Source organism: Anomalospiza imberbis, chromosome 1, assembly GCF_031753505.1.
Source record: "Anomalospiza imberbis isolate Cuckoo-Finch-1a 21T00152 chromosome 1, ASM3175350v1, whole genome shotgun sequence".
Lineage (NCBI taxonomy): Eukaryota > Metazoa > Chordata > Aves > Passeriformes > Viduidae > Anomalospiza > Anomalospiza imberbis.
In genome coordinates, this window is record NC_089681.1 from 102522540 (window position 1) to 102543273 (window position 20734).

At 38.6% G+C, this 20734-nt stretch overlaps 1 protein-coding gene across 2 annotated transcripts in view; it reads left to right on the plus strand.

The window, feature by feature from the left end:
* Positions 1–20734, plus strand: part of CNTNAP2 (contactin associated protein 2) — a 1020441-nt gene that overhangs the window by 928882 nt on the left and 70825 nt on the right. For both annotated transcript variants that reach the window (XM_068202989.1, XM_068202997.1), the window contains 4 exons: positions 4090–4308; positions 6850–7086; positions 18309–18554; positions 20042–20175. In XM_068202989.1, the coding sequence (XP_068059090.1) occupies positions 4090–4308; positions 6850–7086; positions 18309–18554; positions 20042–20175 (836 nt within the window). The remainder of the gene's footprint in view (positions 1–4089; positions 4309–6849; positions 7087–18308; positions 18555–20041; positions 20176–20734) is intronic.

Sequence of the window (20734 nt, forward strand, 5' to 3'; positions counted from 1 at the left end):
CCAGTAGCTGATTGTTCTCATTGTGAAAAATTTCCCTCTTGTGTGACCCCAGGTGTAATTTGTACCCATTACCCTTTATCATTTCCATGTGACTTCCTATCAAAAGGATGTCTCCATCTTCTTTGTAGCCACCCCTTAAATACCAGAACAATGGTGATAAGGTCTCCCCCAAGCCTTCTTTCTCAAAGTTAAACACAGTTTTCTCCAGCTTTCCTCCAATAGGCTTCCAAGTACTTTGATCATCTTTGGGGACCTTCTTATAATTTGTCTTTGTTGAACTTGACAGGTTCTTGTCAGTCCACTCTTCCAGACACTATCCAGGTCTTTCTGCACAGTGGTTCAGTTGTATCCCTTCATTTTTATGGGCAAATGCCTCATGGATTTAAGATGAGGAAATGGTGAGACCTAAATAGAGCTAAAAACAACACAGAACAAAAAGTGAGAAGGGCATTTAGTTTGCCAACGTTGCTCTTCTGTGTTCTGAACAGATGGCTGACAACATCCTGAGACCTTAGAAAATTGAATAGATGAGAGAAATGTGTTCAGATTTAATTATATGTAATTGTGCAAGGCACAGAAAGGGTAAAACTAAGCCACAAACCTCAGTGTATTGAGTGAATTTATGTAGTAGGAGTACATAAAAAATTCACTCTTGTTCAATTTTATGAAATTTTCATCACAAAACCTTGTTCTGACTGAATAAATGAAACACACATTAACTTTTTTTTAATAATTAGGCAGTTTCAGACATTTGTTCAAAGTCTGATTATTATTCTTATTTCTTAGAAAAAATGGCTTAGGTTTTATGGTATTTGGTAGACTAGAAAATAAAATTATTATTATGAAAATTCACTTCATTACCTAAAAAGTTGCCAGTACAAACCTCTGGTCATTTTTTTGCAGCTCATTTCCTACATCTTTTTGGAAAAAAATCCTGGGCTGGGTCAGTCATTCTGAATAAATACACACATATGCACAAGTGTGTTCGATATTTTTTAAATCACCCTATTCAAATGTTTGACAAAATAATACTACTGTCACATCAATCAAAGATGTATTTGAGTAAAAGTGATTATATCACGCAAGGATTGTATGTGTAGATAGAGACTGAAAAGTACAACATACTGAGGGAAAAAAGCTAAACAGTTGCCAGTGTTCTTATATAAGAAGTTACACTGCACTTCTGAACAAATTGGATGTTGTACTGGCTCTGGCTGAGGTGGAGTTAGTATTCTCCTCAGCAGCCCATATGGTGGTGTGGTTTGAATTTTTGCCTAGATACCACACCATTGATACCACACCGGTGTTTTGCCTATTGCTAGTAGTGCTTGCACAGTGCCAAAGCTTTCTCTCTATCCCAGTCAGAAGGGTGAGGGTAGCAAAGGCAGTGGAAAGGGACACAGCCAGGAGAGTTGATCATTGACCAAAACAACAGCACTTTGCTCAATAAAAAAGCTGGCATTGAGGAAAAAGAAGGAGTGGGAGGCAACACGGTGTGCTCAAACCCAACCTTGAACTCTTCATTCCCCCAGCCTTGAGAGTCAGGGTCTCAAGAGCTGTGGGAAGAGCAATTGCCAGTAAAAACTGAGAATGAAGAGGAGAAGAAGAATGTTAAGTACCTCAGCCTTCTGCCTGTCAGTTGTCACCAGGCTACCTGTCTCATTTTTTGGGGGTGTGAAATTTCTTTTGTCTTCATTTTCTGACTAATATGCCTATGGTCAGATATTCATCCATTTCTCTTAAGACCTGTCATCTTACTTAGAGATGCCCCTGGTTGGAAAGTACTTATTCCATAGACTGAAAATGGAACTAAGAATGAAAAGCCAGAACCAGTAATATAACTTGTATGTGAGACATCCTGTTTGCAGCCTCTGTCCATCTGTGAAGCTCTTTTCATTGACATATTTCATGGTTTTTTTCAGTCCATCAGTCTAGAAAATATGTTTCATCACTTTTGGCATGGGAATCATATTTTTAGGCAGGCTGAGGAAGGATCAGGAAGTCCATAGATGCAGTATTATCTTCTCTAACTTTCAGCATCTCAGCAGATATAGGCATTGAAAATGGCCTATGATGAGAAGATTTTGCTGGAAAGCAAAATCCCTAACTATAAGATTAAATATAAAAATATAATATAAATTTATACAATGGGTACTAATTTCAAAGGGACTGATTTTCTCTAAAAAGTACAGATTTAATTATATATCTTTTAGGCTGTGATACAAATTTTAGTTTAAAGCCATGAATAAAGTTAGATTATGCAGGCACAGAGCTTCTACTTGAAATATCTTTATTAGCCAATTTTCTTCACTTTCCTTTTTAAAAGAAGAAAAACTTTCCCTTAAAAACTTAGGGATACTTCTATCCAGAAGACCAAAGCTTTTCAAACACAGAAGCATTCTTGTGGAGGTTTTCAAAAATTCTGAATGGATAATAGTGAAGGTACACAGTAGTAATATTGACAATGTCATCAGCTGCCTCAGAATAAGAGAAAAAGTCTACTAAGAGGTCCTTATTTTACAGTCTTGTTGACAGACAGCTTTTGGGAAGCTATTCAAGCCTGACAGTGAAGAGATCTGAGGCAGTTCTTCAAAGCAAAATTAAAGGAGAGTTATACACACACACTTGAAAATAGACTTGAACACAACATACAATTTAAGTACTGGAGAGGTTTTACTCTAATTCCTACTTTGCCTGGGTTTATTGGCAGAACCACTGAAGTTACAAAACATAATAACATTAAAAGTAAATATATTTATTTCTGCAACAGCAAGCTTTGACTAATACAGATTTTGTGCCTTGTAAAGTGCAAGAGGACAAATAGATTAAATCCATGGCTTATAAAAGCCAGTTTATTCAACAAATTAAATTTTATTCAGCGGAGAACAAAAAGAACAACAGCTTTTCAATTTTTTTTTTCTTTTAGAAGTAGCCAATTTTGGGAAAAAAATCAATTATATAATAAATTTGGGTTGAAAGCACATTTTCTGTAAAAAATGTATTCCTATCCATTCAGTTTTCTTAAAAATGCTGTCAAGTCAATCTGCTATTACCTTGTGAAAATCTGTTAGGTCATGTACAAAAACATTTCCCACTATTTATCAGCATTGTTAGTGATAATGAACATGGAGTGGTGCTTTTACCCCAATTTAATAGCCTTGCTGAATAATAGTTTTATAATAGTGCATCATCAATTCAACCTGAGCAGAAACCACAGCTGTATTGGAACATTTAGACCCTAATTGGGCACCCAAGATCTTTGAAGGGAATTAAAAGGCAGCTCTGGCTTTTTTATTTTGTATGTGAGAAAACCAAATTAAATGGAACTCTTGGTTGTCTTTACTTCTGTCTGGTAACCTCGTTTGTGAATGCTGTAATTGATAATCCATTCTCTTTTAACACTTCCATCTCATCTTTTGCCACCAGAATAGAATTTGCAACCCAAAAATATATAAACTAAATCTCAATAGGAAAGGAAAAATTATACTACTTTATTCAAATAATTTATATATTATTAATGACACTCAACATTCAATAATCATTATCAATTATATATCTGCCAAGGATGACCTGAAGGAATGTCTAGTAGGGCTTAATGGGCATTAATAAAATTTCTAAACATGGTTTTAATCATACAGTATAAACAGAGCACTGTAGGGCTTACTAAAGATCCATTTCTTTTTCAGCCATAAAATATCACATGGATCTTAACCACAGCATTATTAGTTCACTGCTAGAATTAATTGCCCTTCAAAAAAAAAAAAAATTAAAATTAGACTTCTCCACCATTTTTTTATCAAAATGCTTATTCATTAAAAGAATAATTTAAAATAATGTAATGGAAAGCTGAAGAGTGCAAAGATTAATGCAATTGGTTGAGGGTCTGTTGATGAAGTCAAGAAGTTTGACTTCTTCTAGAAGATGAACTCCTACTCAAGTTAGAAGGAAGTGAACATGCCTATAAATTCAGAAAGATGACTTAGCAGTGCACATTTCTATGTGATATGACTCCTTACTCTTTGTGAAGTGTAAGTGAACGTTTACAAAGATTGCAAACAGATTGTGGACACCTCTTGCTTGCTATTTCAGCTGCTACTGAGGTCTCCTTCTCATTTGACGTCGGAAACGGGCCAGTGGAAATCGTGGTGAGATCTCCCAACCCGCTCAACGATGACCAATGGCACCGGGTCAATGCCGAGAGGAATGTCAAGCAAGCCAGCCTGCAGGTGGACCAGTTACCCCTGGAGGTCCGGAAAGCTCCAACAGAAGGACACACGCGGCTGGAATTGTACAGCCAGCTCTATGTTGGTAAGGTGCAGAGGAGGCAGCCAGGCTTTGCTCTCACAACGCTGAACATTTTTTGTCTTGTGTCTTGCTGGCAACAGTTAGTGAATGTGGAAAGCTGGGCACCTCGAGTATTTGTGGTACAGCAAAGGGGGGAAAATTAAAAAACAAATAGAAAAAGAAAAAAAAAAAAGGACAAATGTGTCCATAATTGCAGAAATACAAAGATCAACAAAGAGAAAAATATTATGCATTAGAAACTTGTCCTTTTTGTCTCTCTCCACCTGCATCTCCTGGCTGAAAGTGCCTCCAGCAGTCTGCAGTGCCAAACTCCTTTTTTGCTGAGAGTCTCTTCCCAGACACACAAACACTTTTTCACCACAGAAGTGAAAACTTCTGCAGAGTTCTTGCCAGGACCGCATGTGCCTGCAGTGCCCATCCTAGCCTCGGCAGCACTTCCAGCCTCTTCAGATTTGATTACTGGCCATACTTTTGCATTCACAGCTCTCACTGCAGTCTTTTCCCTTTAGTCCTGTGGGCTATTTACTCATTTGATGTAGGAAAGCATCACACAGTGTTACACAAATGCATTCCCTGGAACCAAGTTAGTCCAGCTGCTTTCTGGAGCTACTGGTTTCCACTACATTTGGGGCAGGCTATTCCAGCAGCATTTGCATTTCTCCAACTGTGAGCCTCAGGGCTGCAAAGTGCTGACATGCCAAATGCCATTAGCTGGAATCAGACCTGCATGAAATGTTGAGCAAAGAAGCACTTTCATACCTCTCTAGATATCTGTTACAAGAGAAGAAAGTGAAAATAGGGGAAAAATCTTTTTTCTCCATGTTAATCAGCATTCAACAACTCAAATGAATTAAAATGATGTTTCAAGCCTTCATTGCCTTAGTAATCAGCCCAGTGTCACTGCAAACTGTGTACAGTGTGTCACCAGATGTGCAGGTGTTATTTACAAGCTCAGATTCTCCTTTGCTGCTGTGATCCTAGTAAATGGCAGTTTCAAAATAAGCTGGAAGATAAAGTTTATTTAAAAGAGGAACACTTAACCTTCTAAAAAATATCAAGCCTTTTGCTGTAAACAGGAAGAGCTGGGATTTTTTTCCTAGCCTGAGTTCTTTGAGAATTATTTATAATGATGATTTTATTTGTTATTTTGAATTGACTATAACACCAGCAATGTTTTGAAATATGTAGTACCTTTGTTGCTAAAAAATAAATGTCATCATCTGCATCAGATTTTTTTTCTTTCTGAATTACATCTATTTCATATAACTTGGTGATTGGAGCACACACACCAGAGAACAGCTTTAAACTTTACCTGGAGTCAGACCTAGAATGGATTCGAGTTGGAGTGCCCAAAATGAATACCTGAATATTGGGGCCCTGGAGAGTAATGCTGAACAAGAATTGCTTTAGTGCCTCCTTTTCCATTCTCTGTAGAATAAATATCTATTCTTTGGGTGAGCAACAGGGACTGAGGGGTGATGACTTTGTGTCCTAGGGGCTAGGACAGTCACTGAGAGGGGAAAGAAGGTTTTTCCTCACTGCAGTATATATGAGTTTATATAGAACAGAATCACACCAGAAGACCCTTTGCCACGTGCACTCAGCAGAGACCAAGCCTTGCCTGCTCCTACTCCAAATCATCCAGTTACTAGTACTTGGTTTGAAGCAGCACTCTCTGGTTTGTATTTAGTCCTCTTCCCCACTCAGGTAAATATCAGCCTCTGTGCTCTATGGTGATGAGCATTCAGATCTCCTCAGGGACTCTCTGGCACCTGCAGCACTGCAGTAACCAAAGAGAAGAGGGATGAGCAGAAAAGATGCCAGGACTCCTTGTTATTTACTCACATTTTTTAGTTTGGGTTTTTTTGATTGTTGTTTCTAATCTAGCCTCAGATAAGACTTTCCTAGCTGAAATCACATTTTTTCAGTGAGTATTTACTCGGGGTGAAAAAGAACAGTTCTTGTTAACTGCTATAAAAAAACATCTCAATCCCAATTGTCAAATGTAGCTTTTCAGTGTTCCATCCTCCAGTCTGTGCTCTGATAAGTAAATAGTATACATGATGTTTCTTGGAAATCAATGTGAATATTTTCTATTGTAACTGAGAATGGAGATTTGACTCCCTTTTTCTTTGCTCATTGTGGCTTTGAAAAATGTAACACTGCATAGCATATTATGGCATTATTATTAGCACCCACCATCACTAATCTTTCGGAGAGACAGGCTACACCTTAGCAGTTGAGCCAAGCCCGTTTCTTCCACTGCTATCTCTAAAAATATTGAAATTGAAATGAAAGGAAATCTTACGGTGCAGGGCTAGAATCTCAAATGTCTAATTAGTATAAAACAAGCATAGATAAAAAACTACTATTTATGCTTGCTAATGGTATGATATCAAAGCGCTAGGTTTCACTGATCTGTTGTCATTAGGACAAGGCAATTCCTTGCCCTTATAAAGTTACCACAGGCCTAGCAGGATATTTCATGTGAAACAGCAGCAATGAAATCCATTCATTGTCTCACAGTTCAACATTCCCTCTCAGGCGCTGCAGGAGGCCAGCGAGGCTTCCTGGGCTGCATTCGTTCCCTGAGGATGAACGGGGTGACGCTGGACCTGGAAGAAAGAGCGAAGGTCACGCCCGGGGTGAAGCCTGGCTGCTCTGGCCACTGCACGAGCTACGGGATGTACTGTGCCAATGGGGGGAAATGTGTGGAGAAATACAATGGCTACTCCTGCGACTGCTCCAAAACTGCCTACGATGGGCCATTCTGCATTAAAGGTAAATGCCTCGGTGCAGGAGGCAGAATGGGAGGGAACTATTGGCCTGGGGGGGAAAAAAACACAATGGAATAGTTTCTTCAGCTTCATTAAATAAACAAGTAAATCCTTTAATACTTCTTGCTAGCAAGTCAAATTATACACCCATGTGTAAATTTAAATGTGATTATTTAAAACCACATCTCTTACGAGGACTATATATTATCTGTTTAAATCAAATAACACAACAACAAAATGCATCAGGAATGCCTGTAGTAGTAGCAGGTCTGGCAGAGGGTATTCCACAGTCTTGAACTGTAGAACCATAAATTCCAACTAGCACAATGTCATGGTAACTTCTTTAGAAGAAAAGCATGGATTTAAACAAAAGCTACCTAGTCATTCAGACATGTAGGTATGATGTTTGGGTTGAATATCTCATTTATTGGGAGGCCAGCATTTGGCTTGAAAACTTTATCCATCCATAAATAGATCAAGTCTTTTAGTACCTCAGACTGGGTTAGAGATTGAACCTGCTAGGATAAGGGAAGGCACAGAGCTCCCACATTTATGTCAGCCTTGGAAATGCGTAAAATATGTTCTGGATTTTTAAAAACAAAGATTGTAAGAGAACAATGTACTGTGGATGCACAAGTCTGCATGAGAAAGAAATGCAAGGAGCAAGGGAAAGAGGGATCCAACAACAAAAATTGAGAAGAAAAGTACTAATTTATTTTTTCTTGTTTGACTGTCTAATCCACTGCTTTTTCTAATCATTTTAAAAGCTTTCTCAAAGTTTCAGATAAAAATGTGACGGCTCTTCTCAACAGTATCCCTGATGTTAAAGAAACCTGTAGCCTCACAAAGTGCTCCTCTGCTTTTACATTCCTCTCTGAACCAGGAATCCTGCAGGCAGTCTAGGTCACCAGGCACCAGAGTCCCCTCATGAAGCTAATTTGGCAGTGGGGGACAGCACCTGGCCTTTGATGTTCTGGTTTTCTACTCTTTCTCAGGGATTTTTTCCAAGTCAATATCTGAGAATTATTTTGCAAATATCCATACCCTGCTCTCTTTTAGCCACACTTACAGGAAGCATAAAGTTTATAGCAGAAATAGACAGTCTTTTTACCTGATGATGTGTTATGGATTGCATTTCCTCCCCACACACTTCAGCCAATTTCATTTTTATCCATGTATGTTCACTTTCATTTCATTCTGTCACAGCAAAGCTTTGTCCATTGCTGATGTTGCTCACATACTGGACAGTCCTCTTATAAAAGCCAAGAGATTGTTTTCATATCACCAAATATTCACATCACCAGATATGGATGAATCTCTGACATGATTATTATTTAAATTCCAATAAATATGATGTATTTCTAGTGCAGCAGAAGGGAAGCAGCTGCTTCTCTAGGTAATGGCTTCCTCTGTGCTTGCATGCAGGAATTTCATCAGCTTTCACCATGCTGTGCTGCTTCAAAAGCAAATTATAAAACATGTCCATTCAGTTCAGGACTGTACATACAGCAGCTCCTGAGAATGTGAATACAGTAATTTCAGTTAATTTAGCAAATGATTTGTCATGGATAGTGGTAATGCATATTTAGTATTTCTGTTCACTAATGCAGTTATATGGTAGAGGAAACCTATTCAGGCTGGAATTAGGTCAGTCTCTTATAGATCACGTGTTGACACAAAAACAAAAAAAAAAAGGAAAAGAAAAAGAAAATAAAAGATAATTACTGCCATGTAATATTCACTGAATTCATTTTATAGCTTTTTCTGTACTGCCAGAACTCATCACGTTGACTTTTATTTGTGAGGGTTTTGTTCCTCTTAGGGATAGGTAAGCCCCAACCTTCCACCAAAACTCTCTCTAAGCTAAAGTGTTTCATTTATCCTGGCTGTGGAGCTAGCAGAATAAAAACATACCATTGGGGGAATAATTGAGCACCTAGCACAGGCAAGCCCTGGTTTTGGCTGGCCTGTAAGCACGTCCATAGCAATGGCAGTAATATCATACATGTTACACTCTTCTCCTTAGCAGAGTCCCAGTGCAGCCAAAGGCCCGGGGCTCTGACCGGGAGACTTTGGTCATGCAGTGAATCTTGCTGTGAGGTGGTGCTCGTGCAAAAGTACTCTTTTTAGTGCGGGGATGTCTGTGCCATACGGTGTTGTGCCATTTAAACATGGCATCAAATCTCTGCTTTCAATAGCAAATCTGTTCCAGGCTAAAAATGGCTCTCTAAATCCTTTAGCTATTATGTACAAGGTTTAAATTACCAATTTCCTATCTGTTATTGCTAAAGACTGCTGTACTCATCTAGAATATCCCCAGGTGTGATTTAGTGTGGGTGAGTTCATGAGGCTTCCCTACAGAAAGAACAATGGGATACTGGGGAAAAAGCTGGAGGATAAATTACACAAAACATACTGGGTTTGGGACATCCCATGATTGAAATAATTGTAAAATCTCTGTAACAAACAATGCTGATAATGAGGTCTTTGGAACAGTTCATTTAGAGCCCATTACATTTACATTGTCAATTTAACTTGCATTACGTCTTTTTAATCAAGTAAAGCACTGGGACAACTTATGTGTGTTGTCAAGCTTCCTAGACTTGTGAAAGAAGGGAGTCCTACATTTTCTTTCTAATAGCAGCTCCTGGAACCTTGTACTGTGTCCTCTTGGTCTATGAGACAAGAATTTTTGAGAAACGAAGGGCAAACATACATAACTGCAAAGAAACAAAGAATAATGCCAAAACAGCCTAGTATGTTTTAGTTTAAAAAAAAATTAAAAATTTATAAAAATTTGAAAGGTCTTTGGAATTTTTTTCTGTGAAATAAATATGATGCTTAAATTTTATTTTAATTTATTTTGGTGAAGAGATTGTAATTGTTATATTTCAATCCATTTTTTCATTAACACTTTGAAACTTTCCTCTCTGTAAAAGCACTGAAACATCTATGAACATGTTTTCAAATACTGTATGATCTGTTTTCAATTAATTTTTTCTTTATAATGACAGAGTTGAGTACTGCTCTGTCACCTTTGTAACCTGCACCACAGTATGCTGTTTGTTGCTGTAATGCTGGGTAAGCCTAATATGAGGCAAGCAGGAATATTTTCCTTTGTCACCTTCACTAAGAATTCGTATTGGCTGACAGAAAATAAAATGGTTAGGGCTTTGCAGGATAGACTAGGACTTTGTTCATTATTTCACTCATCTGAGTAAATATTCCAGGCCAAATAGATCTGTTCATTTGATAATCAGTAGTGCCTGACATCCCATTCAAACCAGTATGAGATACTACCAGAAAAATATGCCACTCAGCTGGAGTGAAAGGTGGCACAATGTAACCCTTACACTATATAACAGACTTCTCTTCCCATTGATTTTCTTTTGCCACAGGAAACTTTTCTTATCCAAAGGCTCTATTTTGATATTGAAATCACTTGTCTGCAGTGAACTTTTTGAGGTTGGTTACATACTAAAAGTGCTAGCAGAGAAGATGGGAAAATCAAAGGAATAAAACCATTGCTATAAGGAAATCACCATACAATGGTTCATGGGTAATAAAAACACTTCACAATAAAAGCAGACCTCTCATGCTGTGGATTCTTTCACTGATGAAATCTGTCCTGAGAGCCTCTGACTGATGACTGACAAGAAATTGCATTGTCTCCAGCCTTATTAGCAGCACATCACAATGTGAATGATGTTGTAGTAGTCTGGAAATTACACTATTTTTTTACAAGGATAGAAAGAAGCATGAAAATGCAGTCTGACATCTATTTTAACTGTATTTTTGTTTCATATTTGAGGCATATGCAATTGGTTTTACTTCTTTCATTTACTTTACTTCTCAATTGCTCAGAGGAATTGCTCTGAGGAATGGCTGAAGTGTTTCTGCCGTCCTGCAGATTGCTTTTTGACCTTTCCCTGTCCTTTGTTTAAGCATAAATTCTCTTTTTTTTTTTTTCTCACACAGCTGTCCTATCATCATAAAGGCATTTCTGAAAAAACAATTAATTTTTATCCCTCTAAAAAACAAACTCTTTCCTCCCTTTAAACAAAAAAAAACCCAAAAAAGCCCCAAAAAGACCCCAAAAAAACCAAAAAAGGGCAAAGGTCAAATGCAGGGCATGTGGCAGCATTCTGATGTGGGACATACCCCAGGGAGAAAACATTCCTCCTTTGGTATTGAAATGCAGTGGAACAATATTAGGAGAAGAAATTGCGCTCATAAGGAGTGAGGCAAAAAAATTTTTAAAAAATTAAATAGCTGGTGCTATGACTCATGTGCCTTCAGGTATGCTGGAAGGGTAAATTCAAAGCTTTCTAGTTTCTCTGCAGTTACTCAATTTGCATTAACAAACAGCAAGGAGATGCTATACTCTTTTTTCTTTTCTCCTTCGGAGTAAAGCTCAGATTCTCAGTGTGAATTCTTGCAATCCTTAAGACAATGCCCAAAACTAACGCCTTCATGTTTGTTTTTATATTTGTATGAACCCTGAAAGCATTTACAAGTAGAATTGTCACAGTCAGATTTCCTTCCATGTCTCAAAGAGAAAACACAGCTTTTTACTAGGCTGAGTGGATACAAGGAGGCATCAGCTCTGCACCCTTCCACCAGCTCTCAGACTGACACTTGATCAACTCCAAATTCTGCCCTGGTTAGATTCATTCAATTCCCTTTATTTTGCAAAAACATTGCATTCTTTTGTTGAAAGCAATGGTGAAGTGAATTTTTGAGTGTTTTAAGGTAACTAACTTCTTAGTTTTCATAGTTCAGAATCACAGAACCCAGAAAATCAAGGCAACATTCCCTGCCAGATCCAAAAAAATTCCTCTGTTTTCAACATGATTGTGATCTGCTAGCTGAAAGTTACATGAGACATTTTCTTCAGGTTGTTAATGTTAAGCTCCCACTTTGGTAAGTCTGAATGCTGCAGTCAGGCTTTTTTACCTGTAGATCATACTTCAGGACCCAGGTTTTAGCCCCTTTTGGGTAAATATAGATACTCACAAAAAATAGATATACTTTCTAAAGCTATTCCATTCTTCAGTCCTGTCAATATTGCCTTATTAAACATTCACAGTTATGCTCTAGTGCTTTGAAAGGTGCACTTCAGTGCAACAATTCTTTCATTGGAAAAAAACCCAATGTTTTTCTTTTTAAAGAAAAGCAAACCTTCCCAATAGTACTTACAAATCTTAAAGAGATATCAACCTGGTTATAGACTGATTATCAACCTGATTATATTATTGCTAGCTCACTTATCATCCATAATAAACTACTTATAAAAAGCACAAATTCCTTCTTTTATACACAGAAAACAAATAAATCCAGGGAATAAGTTAAAAAGAAAAATTTAGTCGTGGCTCAGAAAATGGGATGAATTTTCTTGGTCAGAAAATTAAAATAGGCCTGCTTTAGTGTCATTGCTCACTGAAGGCAAATGTTTTGTGAAAGTTAAGTAGAGCAGCCCCAGCAACATTGCTGGCTTCTGCATGCCTGTACAAAGGCAGCTGAGAGCTTTGAGTTCTCACACCAGACACCCATGTACAATATTTATACATCTGCATTCTGCTTAAATAGTTTTGGCACCTCACAAGATGACAGGACATTTATGCTTACAATAGCTCTGTGAAGTGAGAAGATGTTTTTATTATGGTAATGAAGAAAGCAAAGGAGAGCAGGAAGGATCTGCTCAGATTTAAAGTGGATACCTGTAGTACAGGAAGGAATTGAAGCCAGGTCTCACCTATCGAGGTTGTTGCTCTGAACTCTGTGAAATCAGCAAATGACAGTCGCTAATATTTCTCAAATGGCTCTTGCAAAGATGCAAGTTTATCTCTGAGGTAACCTAAAGAGCACCTCCATAGACTCCCTGGCAGGAAATAATGAAATCTTGTCTGTTGTACACTTGACATCACATTTTCTTCATCCATCCAATTTTATATGAAGGTTGTATGGAAAAGGCTTGTGTTTAGTTTTTTTTTTTTTTTTTTTTTTTTTAATCACTATGGATATTTCCACTAGAAATTGACCTGGCTTGACATTTAGATTTGACAGAAAATACATGGCACCTGTTGCCATTCCCTTACTCTGATTCTGTTGTCCCAGACATCAGGTCAAGTATCTATCATACTTTCAAATCAGTACAGAATGAACTGCAACTGCAACTTTCCTGACAGTTTTAGGCTTTCTGTGGCATGCACACTTCTCTCCAGGTATAGAAAGGTGGAATAAAGCCCTGCTTTGCAGGTCTAGTACAAAAGTAGATTCAGAGCTCAGCCTTGTTTAAGCATATCAAACTGCTTCCTGGCAGAATCTACCTGTTGGCATCGACTAGGGAGGCTTGGAAGTGTCATGAATCAGGTGGCTAAACCCCATTTCCTGTGGCACTCATCCTGTTCTACTGAAGGTAGTGGTAATCTTTGCATGGATTTATGATCACAGCCCATAGTTTCACTGGTGCACATTGTTTTGTATATCCCCTGATTCCAATAGTTCAAGAAAGCCTTTCCTATACTGACTACTGATACATTCATGTAGAAGAAGCAAGTCCTCACAAGGTTTATATTCTGTTAACGTCCACAAGCAATTGCTGTACTTTGGTGGAAAGTTCCAACATGCATCACAGATTATTAGATTAAGAGCAGCCAGAAAATGAGGGATGTAGAGCAATAGCTTTAAATCCCCACTTCCTGATATCACAGACTAAATGTGCCTTAAGGTAGAATAAAATATTGAGTAAGCTAACCAGATGAATGGTAAGCATTATCACCTTCAGGGCCCTCAAATTCTCTCCCAGATCAACAGCTGTGAGATTCTGACCCTTTACTGATACCCTATGGCCAGAAGGTATCTCAGCAAAAAAGTCTTAGTCTTTGTGACCACAGTCTGAAAGTAGCAGCAATTTTAGGTGCTCTCAAGCACAATTTTTACCATAAGATGAGCAAGCAAGCTCTGGTTTACCTGTATTCAATATTCATAACTACATGTAAAATAAAAAAATAAAATAAAAAAAAAAAAAGAAAGGAAATTATGCAAAAAGAAAGAGGGTTTATTCAACCATCTGAAGAATCTGAAGAATCTTTGTAAAAGAATCTACCTTATCTGAAGAATCTTTGTAAATGCACCAAGTGTTAGAACATCTCCAGTAACTGTCCTTGCTTAATTTTGAAAAAGCTGCTTTTCACACCCAGAACTCCATGCAGGGAAGAGCACTCCATGCATTGAGCACTGGCAAGCAGCATCACAGAGTAATAATTTTAACTCACTGGATCTGAGCAAGGCCAAAGAGGCATTTAGGAACCCCAGATGAGACATGCTTACAGCTGAAGGAAGCCAGCTTTGTGAAACAAAGAGAAGAGAGTCTTTTCCTTCTCCATTTCTCATGTCCTTGCCAGGCTTTGTAATTGCCAGGATTTTGTCTCCACCTTCTGTAAGGCAGGTATGCCCTGTTTTGCCCATTAAGTGAATAACCGGGTCCTCCTTGGTCTCCAGTTAAAAGGTGACAGAAATCTGATCCAGTTCACTTGGAAAACTATGAGAAGTTGAGTTATCAGTTTGAGTCAGTGAGAGCTGTCCTGCTGAAGAAGAGAGATTCCTCTTCTTACAATGTCACCCTTGAAAAGGTCCTGTGTTTAAACTGGGGGGTTGGGATTTTGGTTTGGGTTTTTTTTTTTTTGGTAGCTCCACAGATCTGCAGTTTCTTTTTTTATTAGGAGTAATAACTGGTACTTGATTCATGACAATTCCTATTAACATTTCCATCCAACTGTCAGCATAGAGCAAACCCAATTGCTGTAAAGACTGCTGAGCTCTGTATCTCTTATATACATGCACCTAGATAGAAAATCTTCCTGAGGCTGTGCTCAGCCACACCTATGCCATGCTAGCAGAGTTTTTCAGAGGTGAGAAACAATCCACAATTCCTGTTCTGGGTTCTTCTACAAAGCCAGCCCAAAGTGTTTAAATTTAAAAAATTCTGTCAACAGACAGTGACTGCACTGTATATTGGTCTAAAGATAGGTATTATTTCCTGAAGAAAACAGATCTGTTGCCACCACATTCATTTCCCTAAGGCCTCTGCCTTGAAAGGGCGACTTGCAGAGCAATCTTTACTACGCCTTATGCCTGATGTCCAAGAGTCATCTGTTCAGGTAGCATTTCAAATATTACAGAAGAGAGTTGTGCATGGAAACTTCCCTCACATTTCAGCAGCAGGGACTGGGCTGTATTTGACCCTCTTTATTCAGGGAGCTTGAATGGTTTTCTGGATGAAGGACTTCCGTACTCCTTCTAAGATAACTTCAGGAAGATACTACAATTGTGACCTCAGGTTTAAACCCCAAGGTCACCACTTGTGACCTAAAAAGTAGGTAGCTTTTTTGTTGGTCTGCCCTCAGCATTTCCAAGACATCATACACCTGCATTCAAAATAGAGAAAATTATGTTTAAGCTATTTTTAGTATGTCCTAATAGTTTAAACAACCTGCTCCTGTGAGTTGCTGAGCACTTTGCAGTCCTGCTGCAAGGATTTCAGCTTCTTTCAGTAAAGTGCATAATCATGCGCATGAGCTGGAACTTGAGAGAATTCAATATATTCCTATTGAAGGCCCAATACAGTCACAAAGCCAAAGTGAACCTCCTCTTATCCTTCCTTTTAAAAGAGGTGATGTGCATGTGAGGAGAATTTCAAGGTTTATTACAATACCCTGTATGCCTGTAATAGTAGAGCTACGTTGGAAATTATTTTCTCAGCGCAAATCAAGTTAAACATACAGAACATTCTTTGCCCCATCGTGAAACCCTTTTGGAATAAAAAGTCACAGAACAGCATATTGAGAGTTGGAAGAGACCCACAAGGATGATCAAATTCACCTCACAAAACTGCAGAATAATCTGAATACCATTTCAGAGGGCACCATTTACTTAAAGCTTTCTTTGTAGTAATGAACATTTAATACAGCAATTTATAACACTTACAGCTCTGGAAAAAATGCTTCACACACTTTCCTGTTCAGCCCCGGAGCAGTGCTGAGGTCAGGACTGAAGGTCCCAGTATCCCCAGAGCGTGAGGCCCTGGGCAAGCATAGAGCCAGGCAATTCCAAAGATTACCTCTAAAATGAAAGGCGTGACAAGCAGTAAACAGGATGGAGGCGAACGTAATTGTGCATCAGTGTGCAGAGCGCGGGTGTGAAGCCTCCACAGGGGCTGTGGTCCCCACCAGCAGTGGCAGTGGCAGGACCCGGCACGGCTGGCAGTTCTGCCAGCGTAATTGATAGGGCATCTGCCCCAGAAGCAGCTTGTGTCAACCAGAAGCAAGGGCTGAAGAATAAATTAGTGGTCACAGGGATATTTTTAGGCCCATCTTGCAAATACTTGGAGCTACTGCTTTAGATTTTTGCGTGCTAACGCTTGTTTCTTACACCACTGTTAGAGGCAGAGGACATCACATTTTTCATGACAGGGCCCTCCTTTTAATCCAGGAGGACTAAAGTTGAGACTACTGCAAAATATAATTGTTAAATGAAATTGCCTCCCCGATAATTTTTTGGGGGTGATTTAACTTTTCCCCTATAAAATTGCAGTTAGAAATCCATCAGAATGATCTAATTATTTATAGCACTTCAGGACCACTGCTTGGGTCTGTGTTTTATATGTCCATTTAGTGACAGCAACTGTGATATTCTGAGTTTGGGAGAATTTTTATATGACAGCAAGAAAACATAAAGCTTTTCCAGCATTAGATTCAGCAAAATTCTGGAAAGAAACATCAATATAATTTTATAATTTTACCTATCCTCTTTACTATTCTCTGCTCAGGTACTCTGAATGAATTCTGCAGGCTCATTCCTGACTTACTTTGTGTCTGTGTAAAGCTTTGAAAATAAGCATCTTCCAACATGTGTTTTGAAATAAAGCCTTTGCTTAGAATTGTGTGAAGACTCAAAATGCTAAAACGGAATAAAAATCAATTTCTTGTTTAGATGGGCAATTTTCTGCAAAACTGTGGCAACTTTGCATCATGTAGAAAGGTAGTAGGCCATGAAAGACTTTTTTTTTAGAAGACTGTTTATGGTCTTAAGCATTTCTTACAGCCCTTCTTTGACTACAGTACTCATATGTTATGATTATAATATTTTAATCATTATTTAATATCTTATGAAATATCCATAAACACACCTTCTTGATCAAGTTCACACATCATTTAAAAATTTCCTTTCACAATGCTGTCCCAGGCAGCACAGCTGATCCAGTACCACGATGTCTCTAAATTAATGACTGCCATAGGAAGTCAGTCAAGTGATCCCCAGTGGAGTAGATGATACCAGTGGTGGCCAATTGTGCAGTAATTCCTGTAGGAGGTTATCAAAGTCAGCATTGCTGCAAGAACATCAGCCTGGAATTATGACTTCTTTGCTGAGGAAGAGGCAGGACTGCATTATTATTGGAAGCACTACTAGTACTTTTTCAGCTGAAAGTATTAATTCTGTCAAAAGTGGGTATATTCTCTGTCAGGAGTGTTGGAACACCACATCTTGTCTCAGATTGGTTTGAAAACTGTAGCACTTCCTGGGACCTACAGTTCAGGTATCTCTTGTCTCTTGTTCCCAGCTGAGTCAAACTCCCTAGTTAACTTTATCTCCCATAAGTGCATCCTTGTAATGGAGTTCTTGTGAAGGATTGTGCTAGCAGTGGATAACTTACAAGCATTATGTCCAGTCCTTATAGGGGCTGGAATTGTCATCATTCCTTTGGGACGTCCTTCCAAATCCACTCAAATTTGGTGGTCAGAACTGCTGTTTTCCCTTTTCCTTGTTTGTTGTTTGTTTACTGTCCTTTAAGCCACTCCTCCTTGTATCTCCTTCTTTGAAGCATTATCTACCACAAAATTTCAACGAGAATGAATTTAAATCATAATTATCCTTGTCTGTAGTATTGATTTGAGATATAGATGTAGGCTTTCTGTGTGCCCCAAAGGAAATATTTCCTTTGCTTTGTGGATCCAAGTACCCACTAATAAAATGGAGACTGTTCTTTTCATTCCTGTAGGAAAATAGTAAGGCTCTTGACCTAAATATTGTGCTTAAATAAAACAACAGTAGAAACATGCACAGATTAGTACTGATCAAGTCACAGTAATATGGTTCAAACAAATGGTATCAGCACATTTAATTTACCTTTTTTCTTTTCATCCTCCTTTACGTGTTCTGTTCAAGATGTGGGAGCATTTTTTGAAGAAGGAATGTGGCTTCGTTACAACTTCCACTCCCCAGGGACTAGCATGAAGGATTTAGTTAGCCGAACGCTTTTGAGCTCTGCAGATCCTGAGATCACAGCACCTGACCTCAGCTTGAACAAGGAAGAGCTCAGCTTCAGCTTCAGCACCACCAAGTCCCCTTGCGTCTTATTTTACGTCAGCTCCTACACCCCGGATTTCATGGCTGTCCTCGTGAACCCCACTGGTAAGAAACTACTAGGGGCTCTCCCCATTGAAGGCACAACTGACAATACCAGGATATTCAGAGGAAGCTCTGAATTAATGAGAAAGTCTCTTCACCCTTGTCACATTAAAGTAAAGCACTTAGAAACCCGATCCTTTATTCTGCTTCTACTAGATCTGGTGCTGATGTAACTGTTCAGTTTAGTGGTGTTTCTTTAGCCAATCCTCCCTCACAAAACAAAACCAACCAAACAAAAGAAACCAAAAACCTGCTATAACAGTCAGACCCATGCCATGAGCCAGTATTACGGTGGGGACAAGTACACATCCACATGAAGGCACCTGAATAGCTGAACTGGCAACATCCTTAGTAGTCAGTAGAAAGTGTCATGTACTGTTCTGAAAATCTGGATACTCACTGAGGTGACTAAAATATGGATGTGGTATAGTATATAATGTCCTAAACATTTTGGTGATGGGTGAAGGTTGGATATGGACCATTTGCTGCTACTGTATTAAAACTCTATATGAACTAAATATATTTCAAATCCAAATAGTGCCTTAGTGCCCAATGAAAATCCTAATTAGGATGATTTTACTACTGTTCTCTTTTATGGGATAATATGAATATTCTACATGCCACTCATTTTTTTCCCTTCATGGGAAAGAAAGGACGTGCATGAGAGAAATCCAACATCACACAACTAAACTGTAGTTATAGAGGTCTAAGTCTGCTCTTTTGGGCCAGAATATTTCCAGTTATCATCAAGAGTGGGGGCTGCATTTCCCTTTTCAAACATTCTTCCTTTTAATCAAATATTTAAATGTGTCATGAAGAGCAGACACTTCACTTTTGTTTAGAAAAGAAAAATCTGTCTGGCAGTATGTTATGAATATCAATTAGCCACTCCTGATTATACTTTTCCAACAACGTAACTTCAGTTTTTTATTTCACAATACAATACTAAATTTCCATGGAAGTCCAGACGGTCACTCATCAACGGCAATTAAACGTGAGAGCAAGAAAGTCCCTTGTGTGAATTATGTGTCAGTGCTAATTTGTTGTAATTTTGCTTTTATTCAATGCATGTCAATGGTTTATTCTTTAGAAAATGTTATGCTTTGTATAATTTTGTAGAATTTTACTGCAGCAAGTATAATAATCTCAACAATAAAGTGTTACTTGATGTGCTCAATTTTGTACCAATTGTCCATATTGTTCAAGGCATAACTCCAATCTGTTTGGTTTGCAGTCTGAAGTGTTTACAAACACTGTGGTTTGGAAATGCTGGTCATTGTCACACTTCTGGGTTATAAACTAGAGGCAGTTTTGGCCCAGTAACTTTATAATCTCAAACACCAGCTCTTCTCTTACAGCAGAGACCAGCTAGGAGAGCAATTAAGGGTGAAATGATAACAGCTGTATGTGAAAATAAAGACAAGAAAATAGCTGGTGAATAAAGATCAAAATACTTGAGGGTGCTTTTCACATTTTTTCTTTTTCACTAGGGAATCTGCAAATTCGTTACAACCTCGGGGGCACCAAAGAGCCATATAACATTGACATTGACCACAGAAACATGGCCAATGGCCAGCCCCATACTGTTAATGTCACACGGAATGGACGGGACATCGTACTGCAGGTAAGTTGCTTGGTTCCATCACTCATCTCTTGCAGCATTTTGTTTCTTGATGGGTCTCCAGTCCTCTGAAAAGATCGGTGCTATGTAGAAAATAAAAAGTACACTAAATGGGGTTCTGCCTGCAGATCACACTCCTAGGAGTTAATAAAAGCTATTCACTCCCTCTGTTGCATCAACTCATGTTGTTCTGAAATCCTCATTTTAGTGTGATGACAGCTGGGCTAATACAGGTGTCACTGTAGATGCTCGAGGGCATCAGAGGCATCTGGGCTGATAGACATGGGACTTAGGATAAACCTGTGCCATTCTGGAGCAGCAGCTGGAAGCCAGGAAGGATACCCTGCAGCATCTTAAATGGTAGTGAAGCCTGATGCAAATAATATCATTCTGTAAGTCCTGAGTCTGCAAACGAGGATGTCTTTAAATTTAAATTTACCCTGCAGTCCAGTGAAATTGCAAGAGTTGTTTTGCAAAGATGAGCAGATGCCAAAGTGTTTGTGTGACATAAACCTGGGACAGAGAGTATTGTTGAAGGCACATACCTCTGGCTTATTTAGAT